At 50.0% G+C, this 23097-nt stretch overlaps 3 protein-coding genes across 6 annotated transcripts in view; all 3 read left to right on the forward strand.

Moving 5' to 3' along the window:
* SLA-1 (MHC class I antigen 1) overlaps positions 1–22798 on the forward strand; it is a 96018-nt gene extending 73220 nt beyond the window's left edge. Inside the window, exon 8 of the mRNA XM_013977556.2 lies at positions 22704–22798. Within this exon, the coding sequence (XP_013833010.1) occupies positions 22704–22708 (5 nt within the window). The 3' untranslated portion in view covers positions 22709–22798. The remainder of the gene's footprint in view (positions 1–22703) is intronic.
* LOC100513601 (patr class I histocompatibility antigen, A-126 alpha chain-like) overlaps positions 1–22798 on the forward strand; it is a 31539-nt gene extending 8741 nt beyond the window's left edge. Inside the window, exon 8 of the mRNA XM_005665685.3 lies at positions 22704–22798. Within this exon, the coding sequence (XP_005665742.2) occupies positions 22704–22708 (5 nt within the window). The 3' untranslated portion in view covers positions 22709–22798. The remainder of the gene's footprint in view (positions 1–22703) is intronic.
* SLA-2 (MHC class I antigen 2) overlaps positions 19391–23097 on the forward strand; it is a 42659-nt gene continuing 38952 nt past the window's right edge. For all 4 annotated transcript variants that reach the window (XR_002345544.1, XM_021097872.1, XM_021097874.1 and 1 more), the window contains exon 1: positions 19391–19685. Coding sequence is in view for 3 of the 4 variants with exons in the window: in XM_021097872.1 (XP_020953531.1) it covers positions 19406–19685 (280 nt within the window). In the remaining variant the exon portion in view is untranslated. The remainder of the gene's footprint in view (positions 19686–23097) is intronic.

The raw sequence follows: 23097 nt of genomic DNA on the forward strand, positions 1-23097 counted from the left end.
AGTGCTCAATCTCAGGTCCAGGAGAAGCTAATCATCCAACTGGTTTAGAAGACTCAAGGACGTGATTTTTTGGTTTACTCATTTATTTATTTTGCTTTTTAGGGCTGAACTCGAGGCATATGGAGATTCCCAGGCTAGGGATCAAATCAGAGCTACAGCTGCCTGCCTACTCCACAGCCACAGCCACACAGGATCTGAGATGCATCGCTGACCTACACCTTGCAGTGCCACGAAGCGAGGCCAGGGATCAAACTCGCAACCTCATGGTTCATAGTCGGATTTGTTTCTGCTGCGCCAAAATGGGAACGCTGTCAATGACATGCTGTCCTCTCTTTCTTGGCAATGACCCCTCTGGGTCAAGAGAAAGTAGAGGTTGACTTGCTCACTCTCTCTTACAATGTCTGTCTGTTTCTCATTTCACAAACATTCCACAAACCAGCAGAGAGATCAAGTACCATTGGTTTAGGTGGACTTGGATTCTAGCACAAACCCTGGCGCCAGATAAACAGCAGGAGTTTAAAAAATGAGCCCTGGGGATTCTATTTCCAGTAGCATGGTAGGCCTTGCTTTAAAGCTGCCTCTTCAAGTGAAAACAAATAAAAAGAATAGAGAAAAGGGGTGCCCTTGTGGCCCAGTGGCTTCAAGATCCAGCACTGTCACTGCTCTGTCTGTGGTTACTTCTGTGGCGCGGGTTCCATCCCTGGCCTGGGTACTCCAGCATGCCTCTGGGGTTGGGCAAAAAAAATGATCAAATACGGAAAGCTTCAGGAGTTCCCATCATGGCTCAGCAGTTAACGAATCCGATTAGCATCCATGAGGACATGGTTTCAATCCCTGGCCTCGCTCAGTGGGTTAAGGATCCGGGGTTGTCGTGAGCTGTGGTGTAGGTTGCAGACATGGCTCAGATCGGCTGTGGTGTAGGCTGGTGGCTATAGCTCCAATTCAGCCCCTATCTTGGGAACCTCCATATGCAGGGAGTGTGGCCCTAAAAAGCCAAAAAGAGAAAAACAATAATAAAGAAAGCTTGCTTCCATAAGTACAGTAGCAAGGAAGCAATTCTTCAGGTCAAAATATCAATGTGGGCAGTAATCCAGAGGAAAAGTTCTTTTTATTCTCAGGCTATTGGTCAAATCTGGAAAAACCTTCCCTTTGGGTTTCTCAAGCTTATGAATTGTACTAGAAAATGTAACCCAGACTGACATGCGGAGGATAAGAGACATCGGCTCCCTGATAATCTGGGGAACCAAGGTTCACGTCCTCAGAGAGGATGTGGAGATCCTGGAACCATGTCATCCGCGGGGGGGCGTATAGAACGGTGCCGCCACTTTGGGACAGTCTGGAAGTTGCTCAGAGTTGAACACAGTGCTCCCGGATGACTGACTCGACAGTGACATTCCTCGTTGTTTACACAGGAGACATGACAACATCGGTCCACACAAAACCCTGTGCATGATACTCATAACACCGTTGTCCATAGTAGCCAAACGATAAGAACAACTCCACTGTCCATCACTGGATGAATGAATAAATAAAGGTGTACACGTGAGCCCGAGAACCTTACTTGGAACTAAAACAAGAATGGAGACCAGAGGCCTAACACAGCATGGATGAACCTTGAAGACACCATGTTCCACCAAAGAACAGACACCACCGCTCATGTTGGTGATTTAATTGTGTTTACAGGATTCATAAGCAAATCCCTTTAGGCAGAAAGCAGATTACTGGTTGTCTAGAGATGAGGGGAGCGGGGGAGGGTAATGAGGGCTGACCGCAGAGGAATAACGGGGTACAGGGGATGACAATGGTCTCAAAGGCTTTGGGGTGATGAGCTTCTTCCCAGATGACTGTGGTTCTGGTCACACCTCTCAATGAATGTGCGAAAACCAATCCTCTCCAACGGGTGAATTACATTTGTGAATTGTATCTGAATCGGTGGTTCTCACAAAAGTGATGACCCACCTTAAATGAAGCACAGATGCCAGGACCACCACGGCCATTGCACAGAAAGACAAGGAAAGGCGCAGAGAAGTGGGCGAGCAGCCACAAAAGAAAACCGGACCAAACCCCTTCCTTCGACTATTTCCCGAAGGAAGCCATCGGCCCAGAAGGATGAGCACAAGCCAGAGCAGTGCCCTCACTGCGCCTGTCCCTTGGCGGCAGGGCTGACTCTAGGAAAGAGTATGACCGCAGCAATGGTCAGAAGAGGGTCCCAGAAGGCCAGAGAAACTGAGGCCATCCTCCCACCATCCTCCAGCAAAAGACGGGCGCCCAGCTCTCCGACCACAAGGACCCGCTCAGTCGGACTCCCTAAGAGCCCTTTTCTTTTTGAGGACAGACATGCTGCTCTCTCTTTACTGGCATAAATGTCACGGTCCCTTTCTCTCCTAGTTGTTTTCCTCTCACTCTCGCCATGAAGCCCCAGAAGGGAGCAGCAGGCAGCAGGGAGGAAGTGCTGCTGAGCAGGGCTATGGCCAGACCCCTCCTCTGGTGTCACTTTGGAGAGCAGACGTTCCCAGGACGTCAGCTGGAGCAGAGCCGTCAGACCACAGGGATGCAAAGGACACGAGTGATCCCCCCGTGACTCTCAGGTCCACGGGGGGCTGTGTTTCGGGCTGTGAAGTGACCCAGGGGTGAGTAAACGCTGCTCGGCCCCTGCTGCTCTTCACCCACAGCATCTGGAAAGCCCAGCTCACTCCCCAGATGGAAAGACCTTTGATGCCCTGCAGCCAGCTGTGACCCACCCTGCCTGCCACCCCCAGCAAACGCAATCCATCAGCCAGTGTGGAACCAACTCTCCTGTCACTTCCGACCCTGGGGACTCGCCTGTAGGGACTGAGCAATGCAGTGGGTTCCCGGCCACTCCCAGAGCTGGGAAGTGCTCAGAACAGTGCCTGGCTCTGTGACCTCAGGTGAGTTACTTTCCCTCTGGGCACCTGTTTCCTCATCTACTAAATGGGTGACGCATGAGGGCTGCGGTGAGGACTGGCTGCCCTGATACAAGCAAAGGGCTCGGAACAATTCCTGGCATGTACCTGAGGCTCAACCCATCTTTGCTCTGGTGGCTGGAGGCTGATGACGGAGCCCCGCCCCAAGAGCCCTCCTTGCCTGCTGTCGTAACCAGAAGCGAAGGTGAACTTCCATTCGCAGAAAGGCCCCTCTGCCCGCATGTGGAGAAGGGACTGGTAAGGATAAGAATGCACGTGAGGGGACCAGTTAGGAGGCCCAGCTTGAGGCCTAGATTACTCCTCTCCACCCCAACAACTCCTCCTCCCACTGCAATTCTTGTTCACGTTCCTAACTGCATCCTGCTCCTGTCCCAGAGTCAATATTAAGAAGGAATTCTTGGAGATCCCGTTGTGGCTCAGTGGTTAAGGAAACCGACTAGTATCCATGGGGACACGGGTACAATCCCTGTCCTCCATCAGTGGGTTAAGGATGCGGAGTTGCCCTGAGCTGTGCTGTAGATTGCAGACACAGCTTGAATCCCGCATTGCTGTGCCTGTGGTGTAGGCCGGCAGCTGTAGCTCCGATTCAACACCTAGTCTGGGAACCTCTACATGGGGCAGTTGAGACCCTAAAATTTTAAAAAAGACAAAAGACAAAAAAAAAAAAAAAAAAAAAAAAAAAAAAAGGAATTGCTTGGCTGGAGAGAAGGAGAGAACCTGCGTTTTGTGAAGGAGGAAACTTGGTGAAACTACAGTGAAATCTAGAGTAAAAAGCAAGTTGGTCCCAGATGTCCTGTGGCCTGTAAAATCAGGGTGTCATTTGTTTTGGTTCATGTTCAATGATTTTAATCACTGGAATGCACACATTTTTAATATGCAAATCAAAGGTTTACAACTTGAGGAAAAGAAAAGAAGGGATTGCTGAGCAAGCCTGGGATGGCAGTCAGGGTATCAGGCCCACTGCTGGGAACCTCCTGGAACACGTGACCTCAGGGTCTGTTGGGAGCTCCTGAAGGACCCAGTGAGCATCTCCTGTGGTCCCAGCTCTTGCCAGGCCTGCATCCCCAAGGGCTGTGTCACTTTCAGGCCCAGGGAGGAAGCCCTGTGCTGTCCAATCTGCAAGAGGACATTTCAAGGGGGACCCTCGGGCCCAGGTGGTTTCTGGCCAGTTTGGTCCCCAGCTGCCTAGCACTGGAGCCCAGGGGTGGGAATCCAACACAGAAAGTTTGGTTCTGTGAGCTGCACAAGGAAAGGGCCTTTCTTCTGTCACCGGAAGGACCAGCAATTCCCGTGTATGCTTTCCAAAGACCTCCTAGAGCACAACTGCCACTCGGCACTACAGAGGGAGGAAGATGCTGGGTCTTGGGAGGTAGGTAGACCCTTTTCCTGTCTTGTCTAAATGAGGTACAAGCCTTGGGGTGACTGGCCCTATCCCTGGCTTTTGCTCAAGGGCAGAAAAATATACGGCCCTCTTCTAAATAGGATTCTAAGTGCACCAATAATTGCTTTTTCAATCCTAGCTTCTCTTGGTAAAACTCTCTGCCAGTGCCTACCATTTCCTTCGAAGTAACCCAGCAACAGAAGGCTTCGCAGCTTCTCTACATTCGGCATACACAAACCTGGGTGTTGCTTTGAAATGTCTCACACCCTCCAGAATCCCCTTCAGTTTTCTGGGGGTGAAGCAAACATGATTGACCATGAAGCTGTGCAAGCAAAAAGGCTCTAGATAAACAGAGCTTTGCCTTCAGGTTCGCTCTACTATTTGGGCAAATCAAAACATGTTATTGCTGGAAAAGTGAAACCAGGTGGCATTGATCCGTTCCATTTTGGTTGGAAGTGGCAGAAATTCAACTCAGGCTTCTCAAAGGAGGAGTCCTTGTCTTATTGAACCAACTAAGGTGAAGCTGGGGTGAGCTTCAGGTGTAACTGGAACCAGGGGCTTGAGTACAGCTGAGACTCCTCACCTCTTTCCCCCTCTTGTCTCCGTATTGGCACCATTTTCAGGCCAGTTACCTGGACAAGCTGCAGCCTCAACCATGTCTGGGTTCAAACCTCTTATCTTGCCAACATAGAAAGACTCAGAATTACCCTCCCTGGTCCTGACCCGTCACAATTTAGGAAAGATTTTTCTTTTTCTTCTCCTTCTCCTTCTTCTGTTCTCTCTTTTTTGCTTCTTAGGGATGCACCCACAGATGACACATGGAAGCTTCCAGACTAGGGGTTAAATTGGAGCTACAGCTCCTGGCCTACACCACAGCCACAGCAACGCGGGATCTGTGCCATGTCTTCGACCTACACCACAACTCAGGGCAATGCCTGATCCCCAACCCACTGATCGAGGCCAGGGATTGAAACTGCATCCTCATGGATCCTAGTTGGGTCTGTCCACAACTGAGCCATGAAGGGAACTCCTGGAAAGGATTCTGAATCAGTGGCCTGAATCCTGGCTTATCTGTACTGGGCAGAGCTGAGAGACTGGCTGAAGAGTGAGCTCGCAGTGAGCTTTAGGGCCAGAAGCCAGTGTAGGATCAAGTCCTAGTGCATCCGTGTAACGCGACAGACCAGGTTATGAGGAGTAACCGAGACCTCCCACACGCCAGTGGCCTAAAGAAAAAGATTTCTGTCCTGTACAGAGCTCTAAAATACACGGAGTACTACGCAATAGAACAAATGAGGAAATAAAATTATTTCCTTTATATTTATATGTCAGTTACCTTTACGGACCAATTGTTGTATAGATCAATAATAGAAATGGTAAACAAAAAGCAAGTAAGGGTAGAGAGGGCTTAAACCCAAGCTAACCCGACTAACCGGCATGTATTGACCATCACATCCACCAAGAACAGAAGAGACGGTCTTTCTCCAGTGCACCTGGAACAGTGGCCAAAAGAGACAATATTCTGACCCTAAACAAGTCTCAGGAAGTTTAAAGTGACTGGAAGTGTAGATGGAGTTCCCGCTGTGGTGCAGTGGGTTAAGCATCTAACTGGAGCAGCTTGGGTCTCTGTGGAGGTGCAGGTTCGATCCCCAACCTGGCACAGTGGGTTAAAGGATCCAGAGGCAGAGATCACAGCTGCAGCCTGGATTTCATCCACGGCAGGGGACATCCATGTGCCATAGGTACAGCCATTAAAAATAAGAAAAAGAAGGAAGGGAAGAAAGAAAGAAAGAAAGAAAAGAGAAAAAAAGAAAGGGAGGGAGGGAAGAGTATAGACCACAATTATATTAACTCAGAAATGGGGGGATTTCCTGTCGTGGCTTAGTGGTTAATGAATCTGACTACGAACGATGAGGTTTCGGGTTGGATCCCTGGCCTTGCTCAGTGGGTTCAGGATCTGGCATTGCTGTGAGCTGTGGTGTAGGTGGCAGACACGGCTCATAACTGGCGTTGCTGTGGCTCTGGTGTAGGCCTGTGGCTACAGCTCTGATTAGACCCCTAGCCTGGGAACCTCCATGTGCCACCGGAGCGGCGCTAGAAAAGGCAAAAAGACCAAAGAAAAGAAAAAAGAAATGTGTAAATGAAGACATCTGGAAAATCCACACATATTTAGAAGTTAACTAACACACTTCAATTATCACAACTTTGTAAATCAACTATACTTCGATAAAACTTAAAAAAAAAGAGTATTCGAAAGATTAATTTTTAAAAACTGTGGGATTCATCAAAAGTAGTTTCAGGAGTTCCCATCGTGGCACAGTGGTTAACGAATCCGACTAGGAACCATGAGGTTGCGGGTTCGGTCCCTGCCCTTGCTCAGTGGGTTAACGATCCGGCGTTGCCGTGAGCTGTGGTGTAGGTTGCAGACGAGGCTCGGATCCCGCGTTGCTGTGGCTCTGGCGTAGGCCGGTGGCTACAGCTCCGATTCAACCCCTGGCCTGGGAACCTCCATATGCCTCGGGAGTGGCCCAAGAAATAGCAACAACAACAACAACAACTAAAAAAAATAAAAATAAAAATAAAAAATAAAAAAAAGTAGTTTCAGAAGGAAAGAGACTATTACAAACAACTTAAGCAAATACATTTGATAACTAGTATCAAGTAAATCAGTTTCTTTAAAGACACCACTTACCAAACTGAATTAAGAAGAAACAGGAAAGTTAATGACTTCTTATGAATTGAAGAAACTGAATTCATAATTTAAAAAAGACTCCAGGCAGAAAATTCCTGGCTTGGATGGCTTCATTGGTGAATTCTATCAAACATTCAACTATTAACGGCAGCACGTCACAAACTCTTGGAGAAAATACAAGGGGAAGACAATCTACCTCCGTGGCCACCAGCTGGGCGGCTCTTTTTCTGAAGCTCTGTGGCCAGTCTTTGTGCCACAGTACTCCATGCTGTCTGAGCTCCCAATGAGCCAGGGTCCCAGTAGCCCAGGGCTGTGTGCTGAGGACAGGCTGTCCCTTGACTGTCCCTGTCCCCAGCATCATGTGTGGGGGGGATGTGGTGGGGAGAGGGGTGGGGTGTTTCACTGGAGGAGGGGGATTCCTTGAATCACCTCCCCACTCTCCTGTCTGCTCTGCCCTTCCTTCTGGGTGAGTCTGAGTTATAACAGTCCTGTAAGGACAGAAAAAGGCCTCACACTGAAGCAGCATTTACCAGCCCAGCCCAGAGCGAAGGCCTGTGTGATTATCATCCAGGGGAAAAGCAGAGCCTCTTCCCAGCGCCCAGGCCAGAAGCCCCTGTGCCTCTCCCCACACACACCCCGCCCTCCCTGCACACGTGTCCCCTGTGCTGACCCTCCCCCGGCCCTGCTCTCTGGTCCTTCCCTCCCCTCTCCTGTGCCTCCATCCCCGACTGTCACCGTTTCCTCCCTCTCCTCACTTTCCCAGGAGACTCCCCATCTTCTTAGGCCTTTCCCCTGGGACCTCCTCCTCATCCTGCTCCCCCTACACCCTTCCTGGAAGGGAGAGTCCAGGGTTGACTCCCTGGAGGAGACTGTCTCTAGAAGCAGCATTGAAAACAAGGGTCAGGGGATTGGGCTTCAAGGGTCTTCCCAGGAGACCATGACACCCACTATGGTTGTAGGCTCCACCCTTACCCTGGGAACCAGCTGTTAGGCCCTTGAGGGCTGGTCCTCACTTAAGGCCAAATCCCTTGCTCATCCAGTGAGGATACAAACTTCTGTGTCAGCATGCATTCGGGGGAATCAATTCAGATTTTGAACCTGACACTGGTTCAAACCCTGACACCTGGTGTGCACAGCACTGACCCCGCTGCTGGGAGCCCAAGGAGACCCTGGGCAGGTAGGTGCCTGGTAAGGAGGTCAAAAGAGAGCTCAGCTCTCCTGTCATCAGCCCTGTGGCCACACGGGGGCACCACTGCTCTGTTCACTCCTTTCAGCCCAGCCGGGGGAGAAGATGCCCTGTGGTCTGAGGCAGAGAGATGCTGCCCTGGAGGCTGGGCAACAGTGGGGGATGAAGATGCCTTCTGGGTAGCTCTGGGGTCAGGCTCTGGGATGGGACAGGGTTTGGAGGAGAGGAGAGCCCTGGAGCCCTGCCCTTTGCCTGAAGGTTCCATCTTTTCTCCCTATTACTCCTGTCTTCATCCTTTGGTGAAAACACCCTGGAAAACTCAATGTAGAACATTGATTTTTCAGTCGCAGACCCGGCTCCCAACCTGGCGTTGCTGTGGCTGTGCTGTAGGCCAGCGGCTACAGTTCCGATTCCACCCCTAGCCTGGGAACTCCCACATGCTGCAGGTGCTGCCCTAAAAAGACGAAAAAGAAAAAAAAAAAAAAAGAAAATGGATGTTTCCACTCCCTGTTCCTTTCTGGGGGATATGAATCTTTTTCAACGTCAGTGTAGTTTGGGATTCACCAAAAAGTAGCCCAGTTAGCAGAGAGTTACCGTCTGTCCCACACTTGGTATCTCTGGGCCGACATCTCATGTCGCCATCGTGCATTTGTCACAGCCCATAAAACAATATTGACACATTCTTACCAAACTCCAAAATTTCTTTGACTGTCACTGGTTTTTCATTTTTTTCCTGATCCAGGATCGTATTGAAGACACATTATATTAAGTCCCAATCGTGTCTCCTTCCGGCCCCTCTGGCTATGACAGTCTCTCAGCCTTTCCTCGACTTTGATGACCTTGGTGTTTTCCAGTCCTGCTCAGGGAAATGGCACAATGTCTGTTTGAGCTTGGATGACGGAGCCAAAGGGTCTGGGGGAAGAGGACACGGAGATGAAGGGACCATCTCCCCACATCAAGGGTGTTTACCCTCCACTTGAGAAGGACCCATACGCTCACCTGGCACCTGGCTAAGGTGTGTTCCCAGGTCTCTCCGTGTGAACTTTCATTCTTACTTCCCCCCTTTCCACACGCCAGTCCTTAGAAGGAAGTCCCTAAGTGCAGCCCACGCTTAAGGGCCGCTCTGCTCTCACCGTTTGTGCGCAGGGTTCTGTGCAAATACGTCTTCAGAGGAGCTGGAGAAGGACCCGTGTGCTCAGCAGGCTGGGTGCTGAGTCCCTGTGCAGCTTCCCGAGAACCTGCTGACCGTCACCCAGTGGCTGTGCTGCTTCGTATTCCTGCCCCGGGGATGAGGGTTCTGCTGCTCCACATCCTGCTCAGCACCTGGTACCACCCATTTGTTTTGGTTTTGGTTTTGGGTTGTTTTTGTTTTGTTTTTGTTTTTTTACTCTTTTGATTTAATTTTATAAAAAATTTTGACAATATTCAGTCAATTTCTGCTGGAAAGCAAAGTGACCCAGTCATACACACACACATACACACACACACACACACACACACACATTCTTTTTCTCATATTATGTGTTCTATCACAAGTGACTGGATATGGTTCCCTGTGCTACAGAGCAGGAGCTCATGGCTTAGTCGCTCTAAATGGAATGGTTTGCATCCACTCAGCCCAACCTCCCCGTCCATCCCACTCCCTCCCCGTCGGCAACCTGAGGTCTGTTCTCTGCAGGTGGATATCACCAGTTCTTGGATTCCAGCTCTTCTAATGGGTGTGTGATGGTTCATCAGTGTTTTAATTTTCATTTCTTAAGAACTTCAGATGTTGATTCGCTTGCGTATGCATTTCCATTGATAGATCTTGTTAAAGAGATGTCTGTTCAGCTCTTCTTCATTTGTAAATTATTTGTTTTCATTTTGTGGAGTTGAAGGGTCCTGTGTATATTGACTTACTAGTCCTTTATTGGATAGGGGAATTGGCCTAGAATTTCTGCCAGTCTGTGGCCTGAGCTCTTTTACTGACCTAACAGTGTGTGTTAATGAATAGAGAGAGTTTTCTGGGGAGAAAAATGCAGAATTACTAATTGCCATGGTTTCTGAGTAGAGCACTTGGGCGAAGGGGGATGAGGCAGAGAATATGAATTCGTTATTTGTGTATGTTCCAGAGTATCTTTGCAGTTCTCTTGCATGCAGGTAAATGGCACTTTCAGATTTTTTTTTTTTTTTTTTGTCTTTTTGTCTTTTTAGGGCCGCATCCACAGCATGTGGAGATTCCCAGGCTAGGGGTCTAATCGGAGCTGTAGCTCCTGGCCTACACCACAGCTCACAGCAACGCCTGATCCTTAACCCACAGGTAGAGGCCAGGGATCGAATCCACCACCTCATGGTTCCTAGTTGGATTCGTTTCCGCTGCGCCACAACGGGAAGTCCCACTTTCAGATAATGACATTAAAATCTCTGACATCAAAAAAGAAAGAAAGCTCCCTTTGTGGCTCAGCAGTACCGAGCCCGACTAGTATCCATGAGGAGGAGGGTTCTATCCCTGGCCTCGCTCAGTGGGTTAAGGGTCCAGCATTGCCATGAGCTGTGGTGTAGGTCACAGTCGGCTCAGACGCCATGTTGCTCTGGCTGTGGCTCCCATTCAACCCCTAGCCTGGGAACCTCCATATGTCACAGGTGAGGCCCAAATAAAGAACTAAAATCCCCGACACATATGAACATGTGCCAGACTGTCTTCAGATCACAAGTGAGGAAGCACATGCTGATCCTTTACTCCAGGACCCACCACGTTGGGAGTGAGCTACTCTGCCACAGAAATTCCACTACTGGAAAAGACGGGCTGGAGTCTATGGACGAGGCTGCCCACGGAAAATAGCTAAAAATGCGATGTAAACACAACAACAGCCTTAAGAGCAACAAAGAGGTGACGAGGTGGTAAAAAATGAGTTGTGGCCAGGAGTTCCCATTGTGGCTCAGCAGGTTAAGGGCTAGACATCTCTGTGAGGATACGGGGACAATGCCTGACCTCGCTCAATGGGTGGAGGATCCAGCCTTGCCACAGCTGCCCAGCAGAGCACACGTGTTGCTGTGACCGCAGGGTAGGCCTCGGTGCAGCTCCAGTTCAACCCCTAGCTCTGGAATTCCCAGATGCCAGAGGTGTGGCTGTAAAACAAATGAATGGAAAGATCCTGCTTGGCCTCCGCAGAAAATGTGGTCCCGAGAAGAGGCTGTGTGATTCCCTGCCCAGAGCCCAGGCATGGAGCCCAGCACGTCCAGCTCTGTGCCCCCAGCTCTTGGCTTCTTCTACCCACCTGCCTTCCTTTTAAAACATGCAAACAAAGCTTTTTATTTCCAATTATGAGGTATATGCATAATGTGTAATATACGGATAATGTATACTCGCTATAAAACAAGCTGTAAAGTGTTGAATGTGATAAATGACAACGTCAAAAGAATGTGGCTAAAACTAGCCCGCCTAATCCTCGGGGCAGAGCCTGCCTGCATCTCTCACAAGCATCTTCTCCTAAGAAATCCATTCCTTGGGCGTTCCCGTTGTGGCTCAGTGGTTAACGAACCCGACTAGCATCCATGAGGACTCAGGTTCCATCCCTGGCCTCGCTCAGTGGGTTGAGGATCCAACGTTGCCGTGAGCTGTGGTGTAGGTCACAGACACGGCTCAGATCTGGTGTTGCTGTGGCTGTGGCGCAGGCCAGCGGCGGCAGCTCCAATTAGACCCCTAGCCTGGGACCCTCCATGTGCCTTGGTTGTGGGCTGAAAAGAAAGAAAAAGAAAAGAAAGAAAAAGAAAAGAAAAGATATCTATTTCCTGCCAATCAGAAAAAAAAAAAAAAAAGTCAAAAGAATAGAAACCTCACACTGGAGATAGTTGCATGCGTTTACTTTCAGTTGCTTATACATCCTGCTGCCCACTTGCTAGAACTTTCTCTAAGGTGCTGAGCACAGACCTCAGGGCCCCAGCCTGCACTCTCCAGAAGCCATTTCCTGAGTCAGTTCCCCTCACCTGCCCCCCACTCTGGGGCAGGTCCTCTGCCCTCCTCCCTCCTAATCCTCTCCACTCCCTCCCCACGCCCTGTTCTTGAAGGGAGCTTCTTTCTTTTGTCACTCAGGAAAAAAGAGACTCAGATGAGAATTACATCCTCCACCTCCCCCACTCTGCCACCTGCACCTGCACCTTCACCTTCCCACCAGCAATGATGGGCAGCCCCCTCCTGTCTGAGGCTGCCCCTCGGCATGGGCACAGGATCCGGCCCCTCTCTCACTCTCTACTTGCTCCTGCCTGCCTCCAAACACACTTAATTCCTCCCATTAAAATTAATCCAACACACGAAATAAATCACCGAGTTTGGGGTTGGTAGATGCAGACTGCTGCATTTGGAGTGGATAAGAAATGAGATCCTACTCTGTAGCACTTGTGATGAAGCAGGATGGAGGATGAAGCGAGAAAAAGAATGTGCATAAATGCATAACTGGGCCACTTTGCTGCACAGTAGATATGGACAGAACACTGTAAATCGACTGTAATAAAAATGTGAAAACTGGAGTTCACGTCATGGCTCAGCAGTTAACGAATCCAACTAGGAACCATGAGGTTGCGGGTTCGATCCCTGGCCTCGCTCAGTGGGTTGATGATCCGGCATGGCTGTGAGCTGTGGTGTAGGTGGCAGATGCGGCTCGGATCTGGCATTGCTGTGGCTCTGGCTCCGATTAGACCCCTAGCCTAGGAACCTCCATATGCCAAGGGAGTAGCCCTAGAAAACGCAAAAGGCAAAAAAAGAAAAAAAAAAGAAAAAACTAAAAGAAACTAAATAAATCAAAATACAACCGTCCCGTAAACATCACTACTCTATGTACTTTGACCTTCCAACTTCTGCTCTGTTTCTATGACTCTTGGTCCAGAACAAGCCTTGGTCCATGCTCTTTCACCTGCCTATTGTCTTTCATGTTTCGCCAATGGCCAGAGGCAGGTAGGCTGAAAAAGTAAAATACTTTACAAGACTCGCTGTCAGGATGGCTGCCCCATCATCTTCCTGCCCCCGTCTCTTGAATCTCCGAGATGAGCTGTTTTCAATCTTTCAGCTGACGCTTTGTTTTGTCTTTCTACGCCTTTAAAACCATGCCTATAAGACCCTTTCTCTGTCTCTCACAGCACTTGACTCAGTTTTGATTTACTCCTATTCATTTTTGTTTTCTTGTTTTGGGTTTTTTGTTTTCTTGTTTTGTCTTTTTAGGGCCACACCCATGGCATATGGAAGTTCCCAGGTTACGGGTCCAATCGGAGCCATAGCTGCTGGCCTACAAGTAGCATCGATGAGGACATGGTTCCATCCCTGGCCTCGATCAGTGGGTTGGGGATCCAGCATTGCCGTGAGCTGTGATGTAGGTCTCAGACGGGGCTCGGATCCCGAGTTGTTGTTTTTTTTGGTTTGCCTGGGGCATGTGGAAATTCCAGGGCCAAGGACTAACCTGCGCCATAGCAGTCCCTGAGCAGCTGCAATGAAAGGCCAGATCCTTAAAAGGCTGGGCCACCAGGGCACTCCGATTTACTCTTATCATCTTTGTCTCACCACAGGGCCTGTCACATCACCAGGGTCCTGACTGCTGTTCTTCATTTCATCACCAGTGTCTCCAGATCTGGAGTCAAGGGGACCTTGAAATAGCCACTCCTTAAACCTGGAGTCTCCCTTCCCCCGTCTGCACTAGGGATCACATGTCCTGTGCCTCATGTGTTGGCTTTGAGGAATACATTCGACCACTGTGTCAATTACATGGCATGATGCCTGGAACACAAAGTGTTCCCCTGTTCATAGTTACTAACATTAGAGTGATGAAATCATTTTGATTATTTCCATTCTTTTATTTATTTTTATTTTTATTTTTTTGTCTTTTTGCCATTTCTTGGGCCACTCCCGAGGCATATGGAGGTTCCCGGGCTAGGGGTGGAATCAGAGCTGTAGCCACTGGCCTACACCAGAGCCGCCACAGCAACGCGGGATCTGAGCCACGTCTGCAACCTACATCACAGCTCACGGCAACGCCGGATCTCTAACCCTCTAAGCAAGGCCAGGGATCGAACCTGCAACCTCATGGTTCCTCGTTGGATTCGTTAACCACTGCGCCATGATGGGAACTCCATTTATTATTTCCATTCTTTGTAAACCGCCATTAAAAAAAATCCTTGAATATATATTTTTGAGAACACGAATGATTATCATAGGATGAGGTTTTAGAAGACATTTCTGTGTCAAAATGTAAACATAATAAAGTTATTGAGAAATGTTGCAAAAGTGACCTTTAAATTTTTTGTACCAGTTCTTAATCCCACAACCTTATAACATTATCATCTTCCTAAATTCCTGTCAATACTCTCCTCATTTACTTCCATCTTTGGCAAGATGACAAATTTTAATTCCTTTCCATTTCTTATTTCACATTTTCATGTTTTTACATTAATTATTACTATAATATTTGTTTAACACTTGCACTTCTTCTTTTCAAATATGTTTTCCAGTATTCTCTATTGGGCGGTGGAATGTAGTTACTTCAAAATACTGAATTCAGGGGGTTCTTATTGTAGCTCAGCAGGTCACAAACATGACTAGTATCCATGCAGATGCAGGTTTGATTCCTGGACTTGTTCAGTTGGTTAAAGATCCTGCATTGCCATGACCTGTGGTGCAGGCCACAGACCCCATTTGGGTCTCCTGTTACTGTGGTTGTGGCATAGGCCAGAGGCTGCAGCTCAGATTCCACCCCTAGCCTGGGAACTTCCATATACCGCATGTGAGGCCCTAACAGCTAAAGTACATAAACAAAATAAAATAAAATAAAATATTGAATTCAAGAGGGACAAAGCAGCCCTGGACATCAGGAACTGCTCTGACACCTCCAGGAGGCCTCAGCAGTGTCAGAAGCAGGGCAGGTGCTCACCACGCGGTCGGGTTGTTCTCCTGTTGGACAGAAGTCACCTCACAGAACATCAGCATCAGACCAGGACACTGACCTTGACACAGTGAAACAAAACAAGACCACGACATCATTCTAAGGCCAGACCAAGCAAGGTGGCCCTGTGACCTCACAGTGTGCCAAACTCCTCCCTTTGCAATCACAGCTCGACCCTGGCTCTAGTCTGCCCTCCCTACAGGTGAGGGTCACTGAGATGCCCGGTCAGAGACCTGCCCCCACCGCCTGACACCGACACCCGATCTAGACTGAGCCCCTCTTCCATCCACCCTCCTCAGAATCACCCACCAAAAGCCCAAATCCTATATATGTTCTTCTTCTTCTTCCTTTTTTTTTTTTTTTTTTTTTTGGTCTTTTTGTCTTTTTAGGGCTGCACCCACGGCATATGGAAGTTCCCAGGCGAGGGGTCTAATCGGAGCTATAGCCACTGGTCTACACCAGAGCCACAGCAACACCAGATCCGAGCTGTGTCTGCCACCTATACCAGAGCTCACGGCAACACCAGATCCTTGACCCATTGAGCAAGGCCAGGGATCGAACACACAACCTCATGATTCCCAGTCATGCTTGTTTCTGCTGCGCCATGACGGGAACTCCCAAATCCTGTATATGTTCTAACACCTTCACACTAAGACGCCCTCTGCTCCCTGAGGCAGTGTGTTCTCCCTCGCTGCATCCAGACATACACCCAACCTCTTTGCCCGCATAGTTGCTCCTGGTGGCTGCAGAACCTTGAGACATGTTACTTTTCATTTGTCAATTTTGTTACATGTCTTTGAGTTGACATGAGGGCATGGGTTTATATTGCTGTCTGTGTCTGGTTGACACAGAAAAGATTTGTGGCTTTTTATGGGTTTTCATCTTTGGGTGACCCTTAGAGACGTCTTCATTCCATGTGTAAAACATTTCATCAGGAGAGAGGGGTCCACTGGTGAAGGGAAACAGCATTGACTGAAGTCGAGGGAGGGGGACCGGAGTAGCCGTCAGTAACATTACTGGGTATTCTAAGGTGGTGGATTCTGAGGTCACATCTTCTGTTTTATAATTTGACAACCATGTACAGGTCCTACAAGATATTTGATAAATGCCGTGTTCAACAAACACTTTCTGTGGGGCTAAGTGAATGAAGACTTCTGTGTCTATGCGATGTCTTCCGCTTACATTTATCAGGTTAAAGAAAACGACACCAAGAACCCAAGGTAATATAGACAAGCGTTAGCTCCAGTGATGGGCAGATTTGAGCAGTTATGACCTTCAAGGGATAAGTCATGGTTTGGAGCAGAACCTCCTTGCCTGCCCCCTTGCATCTCTCACAAGTGTCCAACTTAATAAATGTTTCTTGCCTATCAAAAAAAAAAAAATGTCATGGTTTGGTTAATGTCTGTACACCCTAAATAGATATGTAAATAAATACTATAAATGCTTTCTAAATACTGTTATCTTTTTTTTTTCATTCTTGCATTTTTTTTTTTTTTTTAGAGCCACACCTGTGGCATAAGGAGGTTCCCAGGCTAGGGGTCAACTTGGAGCTACAGCTGCTGGCCTGCACCACAGCCACAGCAACCTGGGATCCAAGCTGTGTCTGCGACCTACACCACAGCTCATGGTAACGTCGGATCCTTGACCCACTGAGCCAGGCCAGGGATCAAACCTGAAACCTCATGGTTCCTAGGTGGATTTGTTCCTGCTGTGCCTGAGTGGGAACTCCTACTCTAAATATTCTCAAAATAAATATTAATTAAACTTTCTTGGACATACTGCATTTTAAGGATATATCCAAGACTCAGACAAATCCAAATGACTTCCATATGAACATTACGTCAATATGCATCAATCTATGAATCAGACCTTATCTTTGGGGGGAAGAGCCTGAAAATTAAGAACATTCTCGATATCCACTGTCCCATATGATAGCTACAGGTCACATATGGCTACTTTAATTAAATTAAAGAAACGTAAACATACTCAGCACAAAAGCCATTTCTGAGGTGCTAAATAGCCACATGTAGCCAGTGAGCAGCTGATGACACAGACAGATATGAACAGTTCCTTCACACAGAACGGGCTGTTGGACAGGACTGCTCTTCCTGCTTTGTGGGCCTCACGTCAGATACATTAGACCCAAGAGAGAGGATTCCTCTCAGAGACTCTGTCACAGATTCCTGTCTGGGACGTGAATGCATATGAAGCTGAGGTGGAACAAAACCAAGGCGGTGATGCGTGGGTCTGGCACCTTCAGACATAGGCTGTTCCCAGTTCCAGTGGGGAAACACCTGTCCCCCCACCTCCCTTCCCAGATGGAGGACTCTCTCTGGCATCACTTTCCAGGGGCTGAGTCCTTTCCTGGAGGAGCCCAGGGGCAGGGCCCTCAGCTGAAGCTGGGGAGGCAGGGAGTCCAGGGCAGGGAGAGGGATTCTGGGGAATGAAGAGGAGGCCAAGGCAAAGGTCAGTTTGAAGACTTTTCCAGGTGTATTCAGAACAGCCGTTCTCAGAGTGTGGTCTGTGGAACCCTTGAAGTTATGGAGACCCTTTCATGAGATCCCTGAGTGAAAACTACATTCATAGCATTACTAGGATAGCATTTGACTTTTCACTATGTTGACATTTGCTTTGAGGTACAACTTAGCAATAATGGGGACTAGGGTAGCCAACTGTAATAGTAATTATTTTCACCACAACTTACACGTAGAAAAAAATAATAATAAGCAGGTTTGGTGTTTCCGTCATGGCACAGTGGAAACGAACCCGACTAGGAACCATGAGGATGCATGTTCAATCCCCGGCCTTGCTTGCTCAGTGGGTTAAGGATCTGGCGTTGTGACAAGCTATGTCTGTGATGTAGGCCGGTGGCTACAGCTCCAATTCAACCCCTAGCCTGGGAACCTCCATATGCCACAGGTGAGGCCCTAAAAACACAAAAGACAAATGACAAAAAAAAAAAAAGCAGGCTTGTTATAAAACGTCCTGGTCGATGCAATAAAAATTCCTATCTTACATTTATAAACCATAATGGAGAAGAATAGACATAGACACATATGTGTACAATCGAAGGACTTCACTGTCCAGCAGAAATGAACACATCGCAAATCAGCTATTTGAAATAAAATAAAATTTTTGAAATAAAGAAATCAAAATGTTTATCTTCCGTAAATCATCTTTTTTTTTTGTCTTTGTATGGCCGACCCATTGTATATGCAGATCCCCAGGTTAGGGGTTGAAGAGGTTGCATCAGAGCTGTAGATGCTGTCCTATACCACAGCCACAACACCACCAGATCCGAACCTCGTCTGAGACCTACACCACAGCTCATGCCATCATAGCATCCTTAACATACTGATCAAGGCCAGGGATCGAACCTGCTTCCTCACAGATGCTACTCAGATTTGTTTCCACTGAACCAGGACAGGAACTCCTACATCATCCTTCTAAATCCATGTTTTAATAGTATCTTCTCTGATGTCGGGGGAAGTACATATCAAACACTCTTGCACATTCCAAAGTAGCATGTCCCAAGGAAAATCATTCTGTGAGCTGACCTACCCTCTTTTTCCTGGAATACAACCTTTACTAGAAAGACTGAATGACAATGGAAGATCTATGTAACTTAGTGAAACAATGTATTATTTTTAAAAAATCTTACATTAGTACAAGAGGCAGTCAATGTGCAAAACAGGCTTATGGAGTTAATGCAACAGAATAGAAAACATTGAATGATGTTGTTTCAGCTCCACTTGGAAAATATTTGAGAAATTACCATAATGATAGCATCCAAAATTATCTGAAAAGGTTATTAAAAATACACATCTACGTTTCATAGATGTCAGTCACAAAAAGGACTCAGTGCAGAAGCAGACATAAACAACCAGTGCTCTTCTCCTGAGCCAGACAGCAGAGAGACTTGCCATAGAGTAAAATGCAAAAAGCTCCACTTTGGGCACTACAGCGTTTCTTATGGGCAATAACTGTTTTCATATGAAATGCATGGATGGTTCATATTCCTCTAAAAAAATAAATTCAAATGTTAACTATTATTTCTAGTATGGAAAATATCGATTGAAGTAACGACATAAAATACATATCCCTGAGGACCTAATTCGTAAAATGTATAAATATTCCTACTAAAATAGTTTGAAATCACCGAGTACACATTCCTTGGGCCAGGTGACTCAACGGAAACAATGTGACAAAGAGCTTTCTGAGCAGAAGGAGCAGGAGCAGGAGCAGGGCCTGGCTCTCGGGGTCGCAGGCTCCAGGGCGGTATGAGGGTGGGCAAGCTCCATGTTGGAGTCCCCGTGTCCCCAGTTTCACTTCGCCATCTCCCAACCTGTGTGGGGCCCTCCTGTCCGGACACTTGTGGCGCGGCCCCATTTCTCTCTCCTATTGAGTGTCCGGTTTCTGGAGACGCCAATCGGCGCCACCGCGGTTCCCGGTTCTAAACTCTGCACGTACCCTCGGCTCGACTCAGCTTCTCCCCAGACTCCGCGGCTGAGGATCATGGGGCCCCGAGCCCTCTTCCTGCTGCTGTCGGGGGCCCTGGCCCTGACCGGGACTCGGGCAGGTGAGTGCGAGGTCGGGGGACACGGCCACTGCGGGGAGGAGAGGACACCGCCCCGTGGGTCGGGGTCGGGGTCGGGGTGGCGGCAGGACCCACGGGGAAGGTGCGACTCAGCGGTCCAGGCCCAGACCCCACCCCCCGACCTCGCCCCATCCGGTCCCGTCCCTCCCTTGCTTCCAGCGCCTCTGCTCGCCCCGACTAAACCCGGGGACTTTCTCCGACCTCCAGCCCTTTCGCGCCTCCCGAGCCCCGAGCTCCCTGCCCGGTCCCTCGCACCCGGGGCCCCGCGCTGGAAGAAGGGTCGTGTCTCACCCTCCCCGCCGCCAGGTCCCCACTCCCTGAGCTATCTCTTCACCTCGGTGTCCCGGCCTGGCCGCGGGGAGCCCCGCTTCATCGCCGTCGGCTGCGTGGACGACACGCCGTTGGTGCGGTTCGACAGCGACGCCCCGAAGCTGAGGAAGGAGCCGCGGGCGTGGAAGATAAAGCAGGAGGGGCCGGAGTATTGGGACGAGGAGACGCGGATCAGCAAGGACAACGCACAGACTCTCCGAGGGAAACTGAACACCCTGCGCGGCTACTACAACCAGAGCGAGGCCAGTGAGCGACGCGGGCCCGGGGCCAGCTCACGACCCCCATCCCCAGGCACCGGCCGGGGTCACCCCGACCTCCGGGTCCGAGGGTCACGCCGACCTTGCGGGACCCGCCAGGCCCCCCGACAAGGCTGAGCTGGCGAGGACTTTCGCCTGGTTTCAGCTTCAGTTTAGGTTTAACCCCTGGTTGGTCGCGACGGGGGCGTGGCTGACTCGGGGCGGGGTCAGGGTCTCACACCCTCCAGAGCTTGTTTGGCTGCGACGTGGGACCAGACCGGCTCCTCCTCCGCCGGTACCGACGGGACACCTACGACGGCGCCGATTACGTCGCCCTGAACGAGGACCTGCGCTCCTGGACCGCGGCGGACACGGCGGCTCAGATCTCCAAATGCAAGTGGGAGACGGCCAATGTGGCGGAGCAGGAGAGGAGCTACCTGCAGGGCACGTGTGTGGAGTGGCTTCAGAAATACCTGGAGATGGGGGAGGACACGCTGCAGCGCGCAGGTATCAGGGGCCGCGGGGCCTCCACCATCTCCCCTCGGGAGGGAGCTGCCTTCCCACAGGGAGAGGAAAAGGGGGTCCCTGCGGGAAAGCCCCCACTGCCTGTCCTGAGAGGGAGGAGTCCACCTAGGTTTCCAGCTTCTCCACAAGACAGGGACTCCGCAGGAGCCCCTCTTCCCTAAAGGACAGTTAAGGAAGCCTTTCTCTTTTGGGGTGAAAGGGGGAGACCATCCCTGAAAGGACTGCTCAGCGGTGCCCTTTGACCCTGGCCGCCATCGTGTGAACCACGACTTTCTCAAGCCTATTCTGAGCCTGAGAACAGCTCTGCATCCTTGACACCACCTTGCCTGAGTCATTCCGCCTCCACCAACGTCAGGAACATGACTATATTCTCCCCCTTACAGTCCTGGAGCTTCCTCCCTGGACTATCACCCTGAGTCTAGAACTTTCTAAGGACTAGGAGCTGTTCCCAGATACCCAAGTCCAGGCTGGCCAAATGGTTTTGTGCTTCCTTTCAAACCCATTGACCTGGCCCTTCCCCCACTGGTCACATGAGGCTGCTTCAGGGGCCCAAGCAGGGGCCCCAAGGGGTGAATTTTCTGATTCTTCTTCCTCAGAGCCTCCAAAGACACATGTGACCCGCCACCCCAGCTCTGACCTGAGGGTCACCTTGAGGTGCTGGGCCCTGGGCTTCTACCCTAAGGAGATCTCCCTGACCTGGCAGCGGGAGGGGCAGGACCAGAGCCAGGACATGGAGCTGGTGGAGACCAGGCCCTCAGGGATGGGACCTTCCAGAAGTGGGCGGCCCTGGTGGTGCCTCCTGGAGAGGAGCAGAGCTACACCTGCCATGTGCAGCACGAGGGCCTGCAGGAGCCCCTCACCCTGAGATGGGGTAAGGAGGGCCCTGGGGGCGGAGCCTCTTCTCAGACACAGCAGAAGCCCTTCTGGAGACTTCCGCAAGGTCAGGACTCCAGCCTGAGGAAGGCCCTCACCTTGCCCTTTGTTCCCAGACCCTGCTCAGCCCCCTGTCCCCATTGTGGACATCATTGTTGGCCTGGTACTGGTCCTGGTCTCTGGAGCCATGGTGACTGGAGTTGTGATCTGGAGGAAGAAGCGCTCAGGTAGGGAAGGGAGCGGGGATCTGAGTCTCCTTGTGTCACGGGGGTTTCAAGCCCAGGTGGAAATTTGTTCTGCCTTCTTCCTGGGACGTCCCCTCCACACACATGTGCTGAGTCTGGGGCTGAGTGCCAACACGTATCCTTCTGTGAAGCATATGTGGAAATGAAAGACAAAGTTTTCCCCAGGATGATTCCAGTTGGCATCTAGTTTCTCAGCATTTGACGGTCAGAGGGGAAGGACCCCACTGAGGAGAGGCCTCCAGGAAGGCAGTTGATCCAAACTCCCCAACATTTCCTTCCTGCTTATTCCTGGTCCTTTTCTGGATTTTTTTCTCAAAGTTCTGGAACCTTCTTTTTGATCCAGAATTAGGGTTTCCTCTGGCATCTCATGACTCACACTACTCCCCCGGCCTCTCACATGATTTCTCTTCCCACAGGTGAAAAAGGAGGGAGCTGCACTCAAGCTGCAGGTCAGTGTGGAGGGCTGTGATCCCTGAGGCCCTGGTGGTACAGACAGGAGGCCATGAGGGGAGCTCACCCACCTTCTCTCGTCTTCTCTCTTGGGGGTCCTGACCCCGTCCTGCTTTTGCTCTCCCTCAGGCAGTGACAGTGCCCAGGGCTCTGATGTGTTTCTTCCAATGGATCCTAGAGGTGAGACCCTGGAGGGCCTAGATGGGGGAAGGGGTTGGGGCAGAGGGGGTGCCCTGGGTGATGGGGATCTTTGAGGGGGACGTTTGGAGCATGTGGGGCTGTTGAGCATGTCAGCCCTTCCTTGACTGACCTGCCTGTTTCCTGGTGATTTTCTTTCCCAGTGTGAGACAGCTGCCTTGTGGGGACTGAGGGACACAAGATTTGTTCACGTCCCACTTTGTGACTTCAGATCCCCTGACTCCTGTTTCTGCAGCTGCCTCTGAAAGTGTCTGTGTTTCTATGAGCATCATGAGAGTAGGTGGGAACACTGGCCTAACCCTGTCCCCCACATCCCCTCCTCACCCTGACCTGTGTTCTCTTCCCTGATCCACTTTTCAGCTCCAGCAGGTGGGGGCTGGGAGATCTACTTTGATCCCCACTGTCCCCTCCTCTGGTCCCCAAGCCCCTGTGTAATCCTGACTTTTGGGGCATCCGCTGGCCCTAGTGACTCGCTGGGAACAAACAGAATAGGAGATGTTTGGAAAAGTCTATTTTGGTATCCCTGGGGTGGGGAGG

Source organism: Sus scrofa, chromosome 7, assembly GCF_000003025.6.
Source record: "Sus scrofa isolate TJ Tabasco breed Duroc chromosome 7, Sscrofa11.1, whole genome shotgun sequence".
In the NCBI taxonomy this organism is placed as follows: domain Eukaryota; kingdom Metazoa; phylum Chordata; class Mammalia; order Artiodactyla; family Suidae; genus Sus; species Sus scrofa.